The sequence below is a fragment of the Arvicola amphibius genome, chromosome 5 (assembly GCF_903992535.2).
Source record: "Arvicola amphibius chromosome 5, mArvAmp1.2, whole genome shotgun sequence".
Lineage (NCBI taxonomy): Eukaryota > Metazoa > Chordata > Mammalia > Rodentia > Cricetidae > Arvicola > Arvicola amphibius.
Genome location: NC_052051.1, coordinates 71422964 through 71435981, shown reverse-complemented (window position 1 = coordinate 71435981; position 13018 = coordinate 71422964). Strand labels below are relative to the sequence as shown.

The window sequence follows — 13018 nt, the reverse complement described above, 5'->3', positions numbered from 1 at the left end:
GCTGGAGTCCTCTCTTTGAAAGATGCTGAGGGAGTGAATTCTGTGGCCAGCAGATGGAGAGGAGACCCGACAGTGTGGTCCCTCCCAGCCACCCTCCCCCGCGGGATTAGCTGCCCCCAGCACTGCTCAGGCGCACCCGCACCCGGCGCGTGAGGTGCCTGATCGCACAGCTCACAGCTCGCGGCCGCTCTCTGGAGCGCAGTCGCAGCCACTAGCTCGCCGCCAGCAGAGCCGTGCTGTCCCAGGCATCCCAGGGCACTGCGACCGTAGACCTGGGACCTCGAACCCTAGACGAACGTGCGCGAGCCACTAGGAACGCTTGCGCATTTCTGCAGGTGCTTATCTCACATTCTTGTCTTTTCTTTCCCGCTGGAGCGGCCAGGTGGTTACTTTCAGCCTGAAACTAAAGGGAAAGGCAGAAGAAGGGGAACCCTGAGAAGGACGAATTTAGTGGCAGCCTGGCTTCTTGCCCCTGGAGAGGTGGTGCTCAGGGGAGACTCTCGTTCTCTGACGCGGGCCCCTTTAAGAAGCCAAGTCAGTGCTGCTGCGGCTGCTGTTTGGATTGCTAATCCCCAGGAGCCCCGTTTAAAAAAAAAAAAAAAAAAAAAAAAGGAAGAAAAAAAAGGGGAGGGGGCGGGCAGCTGTCTCTTTAAATGTGATTTCCTTCTATTGTATTTGAATCGTGATCAGGAAAAAGGAAATGAAACCAGAGACAGAGGGAAGCTGAGCGAAAATAGACCTTCGCGAGAGAGGAGGGAGCCCGGGGAGAGAGCCGCGCGGTCCACTCCCCGCCCCCAGGCCGCCGCCCCCTCTCTGCCCTCTGCGCCCCGACCCTGGCAAAGGTGCGGGGGGCTCGGGGCGACCGGGCGGAGCCTGCGACTGCGCGCGATCGGGACCGGGCGGCGGCGGCGGCGGCTCTGGTGACGGCAGCGGGACCGGGATGGAAGGTTAAGTCCTGAGCAGCGGCAGCTGCCGCAGCCGCCGGAGGGAGACCGGGCTGCCGCTTCCCGGCCCCCTGCCTCGGCCGCCGAGCGCCGGGCAGCCGGCTGATTCGCTCTCTCTCTTTGGCGTTTGAAGGGAGCGCTGTGACTGTCCTTGAGCGCGGAGGGGCGAGCTCGCCCGCGGAGCGACCCAGCAAGAGGAGGCGCAGGAGCGGCGGCGCCCGAGCACCCGAGGGGGTCCGAGTCCAGGCAGCGGGCCAGACACGCGCCACAAAGGGAGCGCCCCCGCCACCCGGCACGCCGCCTCCCTCCCCAATGTCCTCGGCCATCGAAAGGAAGAGCCTGGACCCGTCTGAGTAAGTGTGGTGCTTCTGTCCCCGCGCCCACCTCCCACCGGGTCCCAGACTAGGAGCGAGGGGCTGGCTTCAGGTACGCGCCCTCAGCGTGCCCTTGGTCCCTCGGTGTCGCAGGGGCTCCCCCTGCCTCTCGGGCGACTCTGGAGACACCGAGAGGGACTGAGCGGCGGAAGCAGTAACAGGGGTCGTCCCGGCGACCCTGCGGGCCGCTCGAGCTATCTGGAAAGCTCCCCAAACCTTCACCCGGGCCAGAAAGTTTGCCCAGGAGCAGGCACCCGGAGTTCCCAGGTGCGGTGCAGGGAGAATGGGTAGAGGGACTCTGCCTCCTCTTTTCTCGCTCCACCGGGTTCCCTTTCTCTTTGTCCATTTGGCCCTGAAAAGGGGAGACACTCCAACAGAACGTTTCTGGGGGTCCCAGACGGTCTCCGACCCAGCCCCAGGTAGAGCAGCTGCGGGCATTGATGAGGTTCGCCTGTCCACCTGGGAACTGGTTCAGTGCTCCAGAGACTTCTAGAATAGCTAATTCGGAGTTCCTCCGGGTACACATTCGCCCCTCCCCCGAGTTCTTGTGTGGGCATTCGAACCTCGAAAGTTAGTGCACCGGTTGTTTGTTTGTTTTATTTTTTGTCTAGGTATATTTTTCTGGGGAGTAGAATCCCATCGAACTCTCAGAAGGGCTTGAGGTCAGCGAACCGGAGCTGTAATGAGCTTGTACTGTCTGTGCTCCAAGCTTTGCGCTGGTTTGCAAAGAACACCCCCCCATTCCTTACCCCATACCCCAGCCCATTCTCTAGCTTTAACAAGGGGAGCCAGGAATGCTTAAGGTATCGTTTTTTTCCGCGTCCACGCAAATGCCCTTTTAAGAGTCGTTAGCTGTCTGGTTTTGAGTTGTATTCCTTTGAAGTCCCCATCTAATCCTTTGAAGGGATTTGTTAACACAAGACCAAAGGAGCTGGCTAATGACTTGTCCATTTGTGCTTTTAAGGAGCATTTGTTTTGGTGCCTTTTTTCCCCTTTTCCTGCTTTGAAAGAATTGTGCTTTCCTGCTGAAGTTCCCCTACTCACCTCCCCCCTTCAATTTCAGCCTTCTGTGGTGTTTATTTACCTGGGTTTTACCCTCTGTCAGCAGCATAAAAACCCAGCATGGTCTCATAAAACACAGGAAGTCCCACGATCCAGAGAGAATATAAACATCACTCTTCGGTCCTGAAGGTTAAGACACCAGCTCAGAAAGGAGCTAGGTTTGTTGACATAAAGACCAGCTTCCTAAAAATCTCAAAAGAAAAATAACAAGCCTTAAAAAAAAAGTTGGTGTCTACAGTTTATTCCCTTTTAAAAAATAAACTTAGCATTACGTCTGAGCTCAGAGTTTTCAGAGATTGGACAAGACATAAGAATCCAGGTAAGGAGCCGGGCGGTGGTGGCGCACGCCTTTAATCCCAGCACTCGGGAGGCAGAGGCAGGCGGATCTCTGAGTTCGAGGCCAGCCTGGTCTACAAGAGCTAGTTCCAGGACAGGCTCTAGAAACTACAGGGAAACCCTGTCTCGAAAAAACAAAAAAAAAACCAAAAAACAAAAAAAAAAAAACAACTAATAAACAAAGAATCCAGGTAAGGGAGTCAGTCAGTCAAACAGGTGTTTACTGCTTGCCTGGCAGCCCAGCCTAGCCACTAATCCTCTATTAGAAGTTGACAGAATTCAAAATTCAGCTCCTTAAAAAAAGGGGGGGTATTGTTAATTATGTGGATGTATGTGCACCCAAGTGCAGGTGTCCCCACTCCCAGGCCAGAGGTGTTGGATCCCCTAGAGGTGGAGTTACAGGTGGTTGTAAGCCACCCTTTTTGGGTGCAGAGACTCTCACTTGGGTCCTCCTGAAGAGCAAAAACCACCCATATGACTGAGCCATCTCTGCAGCCTGAGAGTAAGGAAGTTTTGTCTTTCCAAAGTTTGTGCATTTTTACGCCTCTGAGACTAGGAAACAGGAAAGTATCTCAGGCTGTGATAGTGAGCCCCTAGTCCAAGAGATCCACTGATAGGGCCGCAATGCATGCCAGTGAAGGAAGAAGGCTGTAACCAAAGATGGGCAAGCCAGGTGGGGAATGTCTACAGAACACTCCCCCTCTTTCTGGGAAATTGTAGAGAAATTTCATCAGAAATCAAAGCTACAGAGGTACTCCGATGTCGTATTCCTCAGGACTGGCTGGTGGGAGAAAGTCAAATATTAACTTAAGGTGAATCTCATTCAGCCTTCGGCTTGAATTGTTCGCCAGAGATAATGTCACGTCATCGTTAGCTACAGAAAGACAGATGGAGTCAGTATCTTGTCCTGCCCTTATCTACTCTCAGACCCTCACGTGTCTTTCTGTAACAACTCACTCACCTTCCAGCTGCCGCATCATATGCTTGCTCAAAGCCAGCCTAGGACTTTACCATGCCATCTCCAAATACAGATTGGTCCTTTCCTAGACACATGCAAAGGTATCATGAACACAAGGAACCAGAATTCATGAGCATAGATTTTCTCTACCATGCAATTGGGGAGCCCTCCTGCTTCCCTGCAGGTCATTTTAATTGGGGGGGGGGTGTTATATTCCAGGTAAATGCAAACACTTCCCTTTCAAAGGTGGTTGGTAATAACATTAGCATCTAGCATGATAGAGGTTCTGTGGGTGTTTTTGAAAGCCCAAAGCAAGACCATGAGCTGTGCAAAGAGAAGAGAACTGAGTCTGAATCAGTGTGCTTGAATAGGCCCGAGGGTCCTAGTTAACTCCAGATAGGACGGAAACCCTTACATATAACCTATAAAAACAAAGACTGTAGTGTATTATTAAAACTATTTAAGGTCTTAGCCCATCTCACCCATAATTCTATATACACGAGAGGCTGAGGCAGAAGAATGGAAAGTTCCATTCCAGCCTGGGCAAGTTAGAGAGAGCCTGTCTTGAACTTTAAAAGGAGGGAAAAGGTTTGTAAGGTGCCTCAGCTGCTAAAGCGATTGCTACTGAGCCTGACAAACTGAGTTTGATCCCCAGATCAAACGTGGTAGAGAGAACCGAGTCCTGAAAGTTGTCCTATGACCTGTGTGTGCCCATGCACACACATGCACACATGCACCCTTTTAAGAAAATAAAATAAGGGAGCTGGAGAGATGGCTCAGTGGCTAAGAGCATCTCCAGCTATTACAGAGGACACAAGTTTGATTTCCAGCACCCATATTAGATGGCTCACAATCACCTGTAACTCCATCTTCAGGGTATCTGACACTTCCAGCCTTCTGGGGCACCTGCCCTTATGTGTACTTACCCACACACAGACATACAATTAAAAATAAAAATTTAAGAATAATACAAACAGAAGCCGGGCAGTGGTGGCGCATGCCTTTAATCCCAGCACTCGGGAGGCAGAGGCAGGCGGATCTCTGAGTTCGAGGCCAGCCTGGTCTACAAGAGCTAGTTCCAGGACAGGCTCTAAAAAAGCTGCAGAGAAACCCTGTCTCGAAAAACCAAAAAAGAAAAAAAAAAGAATAATACAAACAGAAAGAGCTGATTGATTTGGCTGCTTTTTTTCTGAACAAACAAACGAAGCAAAAACAAACAAACAAAACTGACTTGAGCTTCAAACTTCCTGGTTCTAAAAGAAAGTAATCTAATGTTTTATGTGAAAATGGTAGGTTTGGTGTTAGCATTTAGCTAAATATTTACAGCAGATGCTTAATGAGATGAAGGTGTTGGAGTGCCCAGTAAACACTCATTCCCCAAATCTCACTGTCCTTAATTATAATGGGGCTGAATTTCATGTGTACAGGCCAATTAGGCCACCAGGTCACTTGGTAAAAGTGTCAAATAAAAATAAGAGGCACAGACTTATCATCCCAGGGTACCCAAGAAAACTCCACTGGGCATTTCACAGTAGGAATAAAATCTAATCTTTAAAATTAAATTAACTAAATTTTTAAATTAAAAAATAATTTTTAAAATTAAAAACGATTTTTAATACTTTATTGTTTTTAATTGAGCTATACATTTTCCCCCACTCTTCTTCCTCTCTTCCCTCTCCCTTACCCCCTGCCATGCTCCCAATTTACTCAAGAGATCTTGTCTTTTTTCTCCTTCTTAGGTAGATCCATGTATTTCTCTCTTAGAATAAGGTTCCAGAGAGCACTAGCTAAGTATTACAAATTGGCAAACATTAAGTTTTGCTCTGTCTCCCATTTGATGTCACAACCATTTCTTCCATGCCCATTTTCCCTTAGAAAAGTTATTTCTTCTTATCTGTAAAACAGAAGTATTTAGGTTCCAGGAAGGTAAAGCAAGCAGAAGGTCTATGTATGAGTTTAAAACATTTTTTACACTTGTGTGTGTGCGTGCGCGCGCGCACGGTTTATGAGCATGGGTACACAAGTAGAAGTCAGAGAGCAACCTGCTGGGATTGGCTCCTTCCTTCCACTCTGTGGTCCTGAGATCCACATCCGCTCACCAAACACCCTTACCTCCGAAGCTATCTTTAAAATGGAAGAACACATTCCTCAGGCTCACTGTGAACAAACTGCCTGGATTGAGATTTTTGGTATCGATTTAATTGCCTTTCATTCTCCTTAAGACCATTGTTTGTCCCTTTCTCCACTTTCTTTACTACTTTAACTTCATTCAAAACACTTTACTGTTGTAAAAAGAAGAAAAAGTATGCGAAGAAAGAAAAATCTAATTGGTGTCCTCTGCTTAACAACAGTATTGTGTTCTAGATACTCTTTGCAAAGATTCATTGGATCTAGTATTCTTTTGTTGTTTTGAGATATTGTATTCTAGATACTCTTTGCAAAGATTCATTGGATCTAGTATTCTTTTGTTGATTTGAGACTGTAACCCAGGGCCTCTTGCTGCTGGTAAACCTGAAAACCTGGTTCTCTAGTTTCCACCTCTGGATTGGCTGGGATTAAACCCCATATTAGGTGGTACTGGAGACTTAAATCTAGGGCCCCTGATATGTTAGGCTGCCTCTCTATCCATGGACCTAAATCCCTAGCCAAAGATTCATTCAAAAAGTAGGATAGAATGCATGATTTCAATTGAAATAACTAGATATTAATGGAAAGTTTTAGTTTGGAAAGAGAAAGCAACCTAATACAATTTTGATTGCTTTGTCCTTCCTTCTCTCCCTTTGATTCTGTGTACTGGAAAGGGCTTCAGTAGGGTGAATTCAACAGATTATCTATAAATCCTTAGCACATATAAATCCTTAGCATCATCAAATGCTTTGACTGTGAGCAGCTCCTCTGGTCCCAAGTATGTTCTCTGGGATTTGACAGTGCATATGTCCTGGGTACCAAAGAAGAAAAGGAGGAAGAGCTGGGAAGACAGAAGGGGAAGGCAGAAGCAGCAGAAGACATCAGAGGTGCCCACAGTGGTGCTGGAATATAGTCAAGGGTACAGCGCCACCTGCAGGTTCCTTGGACACCTTCGGGTATCAAGTCTTGGAATTTTCAAACGATAGGGTCTCTCTCTAGCTTGCTCCCTCCCGTCTTCATCCAAGGGTGGCTGTGACTCTGCAGTCTGAGATAGGGAGTCCTTTCTCCTTACATTGCTGGAAAGAAGTGGAGTACGGTTCTCCATTTGGCATAGAATCATTCCTGGGACCTGGTACTTGTCTCTCCCTTCTGTGAGTTATCCCTAATGCTTGGCCTCCTCCTCAGGGAACCGGTGGATGAGGTGCTGCAGATACCCCCGTCCCTGCTGACATGTGGTGGCTGCCAGCAGAACATAGGGGACCGCTACTTCCTGAAAGCCATCGACCAATACTGGCATGAGGATTGCCTCAGCTGTGACCTCTGTGGGTGCCGACTGGGAGAGGTGGGGCGACGCCTCTACTACAAGCTGGGACGGAAGTTATGCAGGAGAGACTACCTCAGGTACCTTCCTCACACTCCCCGGGCACGGCTGAGTTTGACCACGTGGTCTCTAGCTCTTGTTCTGACTCTGAGGTGTCTGCCCAAGGATGCTAGGCCGGGGAGGCTGAACCTCGGCTGCCTCTGCAGAGAGGCCGTGCGCTCTTCCTCTGCGGTAGCCATGTCTGCAGAGACACATCCCTGTGTGGTAATCACTAGTGTCTTTAAAGGTAAGAGAAGAATAAACACAGAATTCGGAATAAGGACAAAATTCTGGGGAGCGTATCAAAGGATAGGGTTTGGAGAAGTACACATAGGGAAACAGGGAATATCATAGGAACTGGGGGTAGAGCGAGTTCATTTAGAAGTTTCGGGGTAGGTTCTTAAGACCTCATTTTAATGCTCAATAAACATATCCACATATTTAGATAGTCTTTTGTATGACTCCAATAGTATTGATAAGAACTTTTAAAATAACCTTCTTGCTAATGAGCTCCAAGCACTGAGTCTCCCAGCAGAAAGATGGCGTTCAAAAGCTATAAAAGGTGACAGCCCTGGATTTAGGAGGTCAGTCACAGCCTCACTGCTTCCTAGTGCTATGGTCTGGGCAATGGGGGTAGGAACTGTAGTTATTTCTAAGGTTAAAAATAATACAAATGAAATTCTTGACTTGGTACATGTCTTAAGAAATAGATGTTAGGTCATTTTATAATTGACATGTGTCGCAGTGGTATCATAAATTATTTTCCAATATAATGGACAAGGAGATGGGAGCTTGGAAGGATGAAATGGGAAGTGTACAAGGCCAAGTGAGACAGGAACTTTCCCCTGATCTGGGGCACCCTCTTCTCCATGTGAGTGTCTGGCACCCCCTGAGTGTCTGCCCGGCACGTTCTAGCATCTCTAGCTTCTGTATGAGCTGCACTGGGGGTAACTATGCCCTGTTCTGTCAGATCCAGTCAGGTGTTCGGCTGTCCCTTCTTTGTCATCGCACAGTGGCAGGAGAAAGCTCCTGCTGCATGTCCCCTGAGTGTGCAGTCTCAGTATATTAGGACCAACAGGCCTGTGGAAGAAGCCCTTTCAGACTCCAGCGCCCCTGACTACTGGGGTGGCTCTTCCTCCTGTATTTGTTCTCAGGGCTTTGCATATGTGAAATAAAAGCCAAACTGCTGGTAACGCCACAGCCGAAAGAAGCTTATCTGGTCTTCCGAAGACTGAATCAGCTTGTACACGCCTATATCCTTCAACGAAAATCATTGCAAATTTAGTGGGCTTTTTGCAAAAAAAAAAAAAGAAAAAAAGAAAAAAAAAGAAAAAGAAAAGAAAAGAGAGCAAGCAGATCTGACTATACTTTTGTTGAATTTCTTTCTTTTTTAGAGTTATAGGCAAATAGAACAGAGATAAATACAGACCTGGTTTGATTCACCCCAGGTCTGCCAAATCAGTCAGAAAGCCGCTGGGTAAATGATTCCTCCTGGGCCCCTGCCTCCATCCCTGTCGAATCATTTGAATCTTATTAAATGAAGTCAGATACAGTAAGGTCAAAGGAGCCAATTCCTCCCTATCTCCACGGTTTTATAGAACATTCAGGAAGAAAGGCAGCGCTGCCTGGGCTTGTTAATCTTTTCCATTTTCAAAAAGGAGAGGAAAAAAATAGTCTGGGAGAGCCCAGTGTTAATTAACTTGTGTCTTGGTGACACGAAATAATTCTTCTCCCTGCTACATTCCCAGGCAACATGTTAATTAACTCTGCATTAGTGCAGGCGTTCCCAGCCACCCTTTAATATTTATATTATTGTTATTAAAATGGGCAGCAGAAAGCTTAAGGCACTGACACCTCTTGACAAAGGAGGGATTTTCTTCTCCTCCTTCTCCTCTTGTTCTTCCTCCTCTCCCCTCCTCCTCCTCTTCCTCTTTCTCCTCATTCTCCTTCTTCTCTTCTTCCTTTTCTTCTCTTTCCTCCTCTTTTCTCCTCCTCTGTCTTCTTGGATGGTCCATCAGTCATGGGTTTGTGCTGATTTAATGGGGTAAGTTCAGGATAACTCAGTGGGTCCTCCAATGAGGTCCGATCCCTCTCCCTAGAACAGCTTCTCCACATGATGGTCTTGAATGGGCAACTATCTTCTAGTCCTTTTGAGATTTCAACCTCAAATATCCAGGCTCTCAGCTCAAACCTGCTACTCAGCTGTTTATGTGGGTGCTAAGCCCAGATTCTCATGAATCCAGTTCTCATGAACTTCTATATAGGACAGTCCCCTCTAGTCTATGGTTATGTCTCAACAACTGGCTATGCATCTTGTCAGCACCTGTTGTAGCCAGAAATATGCAGCCTCACCGGACTGTGCAATGACCCTGGTGCCAATACTTCAAGGGAGTCCCAAATCCCTGCAGCTTAGAGGGAATCCAAAGCCACTTGGAGATACGAATTATGATTCAGGAGTCACCAGATATAGGGACAAAGGTCCTTCTGAGACTGTGCTGCTCAACTCCCTTCCCTCTTCCCCACTTCCCCTGAGGACATCATACACTATTTGAATGTAAATCCTTGCGAGTGGTCTGCTTCTGGGTCATCCAGCCAAGACATGGGTTCTCTGAGCCAGAGATTAATGCACACGGTAAGCGTCAAGTCCTGGTTGTTTTCATTACTGTCATCATCCTGGTGTTCCTGATTTGGGATGGACTGCCAAGATCTTTCCTCTAGCCCTGGGCTTGCAGTGTAAGACACGGAAGCCTGGAGAGGGCATGTCGTTTGCTCGGGTCACCTAGCTAGTTAGAGGAGACTCTGGGGACAGAGCTTATCTCCCGAACATTAGTCCTTTGTCCTTTCATTAACTGCCCAATGTGTAATTTGCTTCCTGACCTCCCTCTAATAAGCCCCCTCCTTTCCTTAAGGATCTCACACCTCAGGCAGTCGGATTCATTCGGTGCGTACTGTTTTCTCTGTTGTGTGACTCTGCTCGGCTCCAAACTTAATTTACCGAACTATCAGCGCACAAGAGCACACTTTCTGCTCTGTGCCCTCCAGTGTAGCCGTTACCCACAGCTCCGGTGGGCTAGAGTGTTCACCACGAATGAGTCTGCTTTCAGCCCAGAAAGTGGGATCCCAAAGAGAGATGAGCTCCAACCTCTCTACTCACAGACCCCTCTTATAGACCGTTCGTTCTGGCCAAATATCGCAAACTTTGGCAACTGCCTCTACCTCCCCTATAATCTCGTAGGATGCACCAGTTGATTCTCCAATTTTTCTAAGTGGGTAAAAACTGCTAATGAGAACAAGCATTTACCAGAAATGGTTATAAAGGCTCTACGTGGAAGCTACAAGCTGACGTGCTATGTTACGAGCCCCATATGAAAATGACCCCACAGCAGAATGTGTTCACCTAGCCAGTGTTGGCTCGGTCATTGATCTTTGATGCTGTGGCATGCCCTAGATGTTACACTAATGTCTGGGCACTGTAGCTACTGGGATAACTCGGAGAAATCCAAGTCCACACTGCCTTCTGGTTCTTGTCCTGATGCTCTTCTTTTCTTACAGCCAGGCTCATTTGTAAACTTTGGCCATCGATAGCTTCATTAGTACACAGACTGCTGAGCCTTCTCTTAGGTATCTCTATCTGGTAGAGGGGTAGTTGAGAATTTGTGTTTCTAACAAGTTCCTGGATGCTGCTGACTCTGCTAGTCCCTTGACCAACTCACCAAGAACTATTGCACTGGCTCCTGCTAAGTTGCCTCTCCCACCCCAACACTAAAGGTTGCTTGATTAGGTGGCTGATGCACCGAGGCTAAAGAGAAACTTGATTTAGGTGTGAGAAAAGTGATCTCCCCAGAGAGTCGTGCTGAGGGGACAGGGGGAGCATGAATGAAGATCTTCTGTGCATCCTGGAGAGATGCTGTTTGTCCTCTGGGTCTCTGAGGCATGATTAGTGGGGCTGCATGTCTCCCAGGGTGCTCCTGTCTCCTGGCAGCTGGGGCTCCAATGAGTAGTCATGTGGACATGGAATCTGCAACTTGAGACCAGGGAGATGACTCAAGGCACACTTCCCAGGGGGTGAAATTAGTGTCTGTTGATGTCGTAGAATTGGGAGCCTCATTTTATTGCATTCCTGGTGAGTTACCCCTCCAAGGCTGGCTCCAGCTCCTTTTCTATGTTAAGTTCCTCTGGGGAGGGGACATGTACTGAATGTCTGACTTCTTCTCACAAGTCACTCCAGTTACGTCTCTTCCATAGCTGGTCCACGCAGCCTGGAGGCATGGATAAAAGCAGGAAGGACTCGGGGAAGGGAGGAATAACAGAAAACAAAATGCCACAGTGTTACCCAGCCTATCCTCTCTGCTTTCAAAGAAAGATACACAGGCTGTTATCTGGGTCTGGCTTTTTTGTTGGTTTGTTTTTTATTTTGAGATAGCATATCACCGTGTGTCCTAGTCCTGCTTGGACCTTGCCATCCTCCTGCCTCAGCCTCCTGAGGGCTGGGACTACAGATGTGTACCACTGTATCTGACGAGGCCCAGCTTTTCCTAGCTCTGTGGAATCCTGATAGAGAAAGAGCCAATCACCAATCCCTTCTGTCTGTTTTCCCAGCCCCATCTCTTAGCTTTGTTTTGATCCTTTTGGCCCCAGGCTTTTTGGTCAAGACGGTCTCTGCGCATCCTGTGACAAGCGGATCCGTGCCTATGAGATGACAATGCGCGTGAAGGACAAAGTGTATCACCTGGAGTGCTTCAAGTGTGCTGCCTGCCAGAAGCACTTCTGCGTCGGCGACAGATACCTCCTCATCAATTCTGACATCGTGTGTGAACAGGACATCTACGAGTGGACTAAGATCAATGGGATGATCTAGGCAGAGTCCCCGGCACCTTTGGGGAGGTGTTCGGTGAAAACACTGTCTCTGTTGGGTTCATTTTTAGGCACTTTGGGAGCCTGAGGGTGGGTGAGGCATGACTTAGGAGATTGGACTCTCCTTGGGCACTAAGATATAGCATCCACATGACATAATACAAAGGCCAAGACTTCAGTGACAAACGGACCAGTCCTTAGAGAGAATTTGTGGTCACAGACTATCCATAGTAACTGACAAGATTAGCAGAGAAAACGTTTGGGGACCAGCGTGCACTGCGCCATCGTGATAGGATTGCCCAGCTAGGCAGTGTTGGGTAAAAACTATGTGTGACCATGGCGTTTATGGACTAGAGATGTGCAATTAATCTCTTCCTGGCTTTGGAACTACGCTGTTCTAGCTGCCGTCCTTCGCACGAGAGAAGGAAAGAGAGAAGAGCAGTCATTCCTTTTTTTCTTGGCCACCTTCCCATGGCCTAAAGCTTTGGAGCCAGGGGAAACTGCATGGAAATACATTTCTGTTGGGAATGAAACACACATTTTTCAATCAAACAAATATTTAAAGCAAAGTTGACGGATCACTGTTTTTAGACACCTTCATTTTGAGGTGAGGCACCCCCACAGATTGTTTCTATACAAATGTAAATCTTAAGAAGTCAAAGTTGTTCAACTATTTTATTATCTTAGATTATATCAAAGTATTTGTTGTGTGTCATTAAAGAAAAACTTGATTCTGAAGACTTAATAAAAATGACAAGCTAAAATACCATGCTGTTGGTGTGAAATGGCGTACAATTCGGGCTAGCAGGGAAATGATCTGCTATTTTCTCTCAGAAAGGTGAAGTAAATAAGCAATTTATTTCTAGGCCAAATAAAAGTTTCCATTTATTGCAAGGGTTTATATGAGGTTTATATAGGTTTCTGTATTACGGGCAATTATATAACAGGCCATCACATAGCTCAGAGGGATGTAGAATAATTAAGTTGTTATTGTAAAATGTGC

At 47.4% G+C, this 13018-nt stretch overlaps 1 protein-coding gene across 1 annotated transcript; it reads left to right on the top strand.

The window, feature by feature from the left end:
* Positions 1–753: 753 nt before the first annotated feature.
* On the top strand, positions 754–12779 carry Lmo2 (LIM domain only 2). The gene is made up of 4 exons (XM_038332105.2): positions 754–947; positions 1078–1297; positions 6987–7202; positions 11800–12779. The coding sequence occupies exons 1-4, from the start codon at positions 941–943 to the stop codon at positions 12017–12019; spliced, it is 663 nt and encodes a 220-aa protein (XP_038188033.1). The 5' UTR covers positions 754–940; the 3' UTR covers positions 12020–12779.
* The last annotated feature ends 239 nt before the right edge of the window (positions 12780–13018 follow it).

Coding starts and splice junctions, on each gene's coding strand:
- Lmo2 (XM_038332105.2), top strand. Junction 1,298..6,986: donor AAGAGCCTGGACCCGTCTGA/GTAAGTGTGGTG, acceptor CCTCCTCCTCAG/GGAACCGGTGGATGAGGTGC. Junction 7,203..11,799: donor TGCAGGAGAGACTACCTCAG/GTACCTTCCTCA, acceptor TTTTGGCCCCAG/GCTTTTTGGTCAAGACGGTC.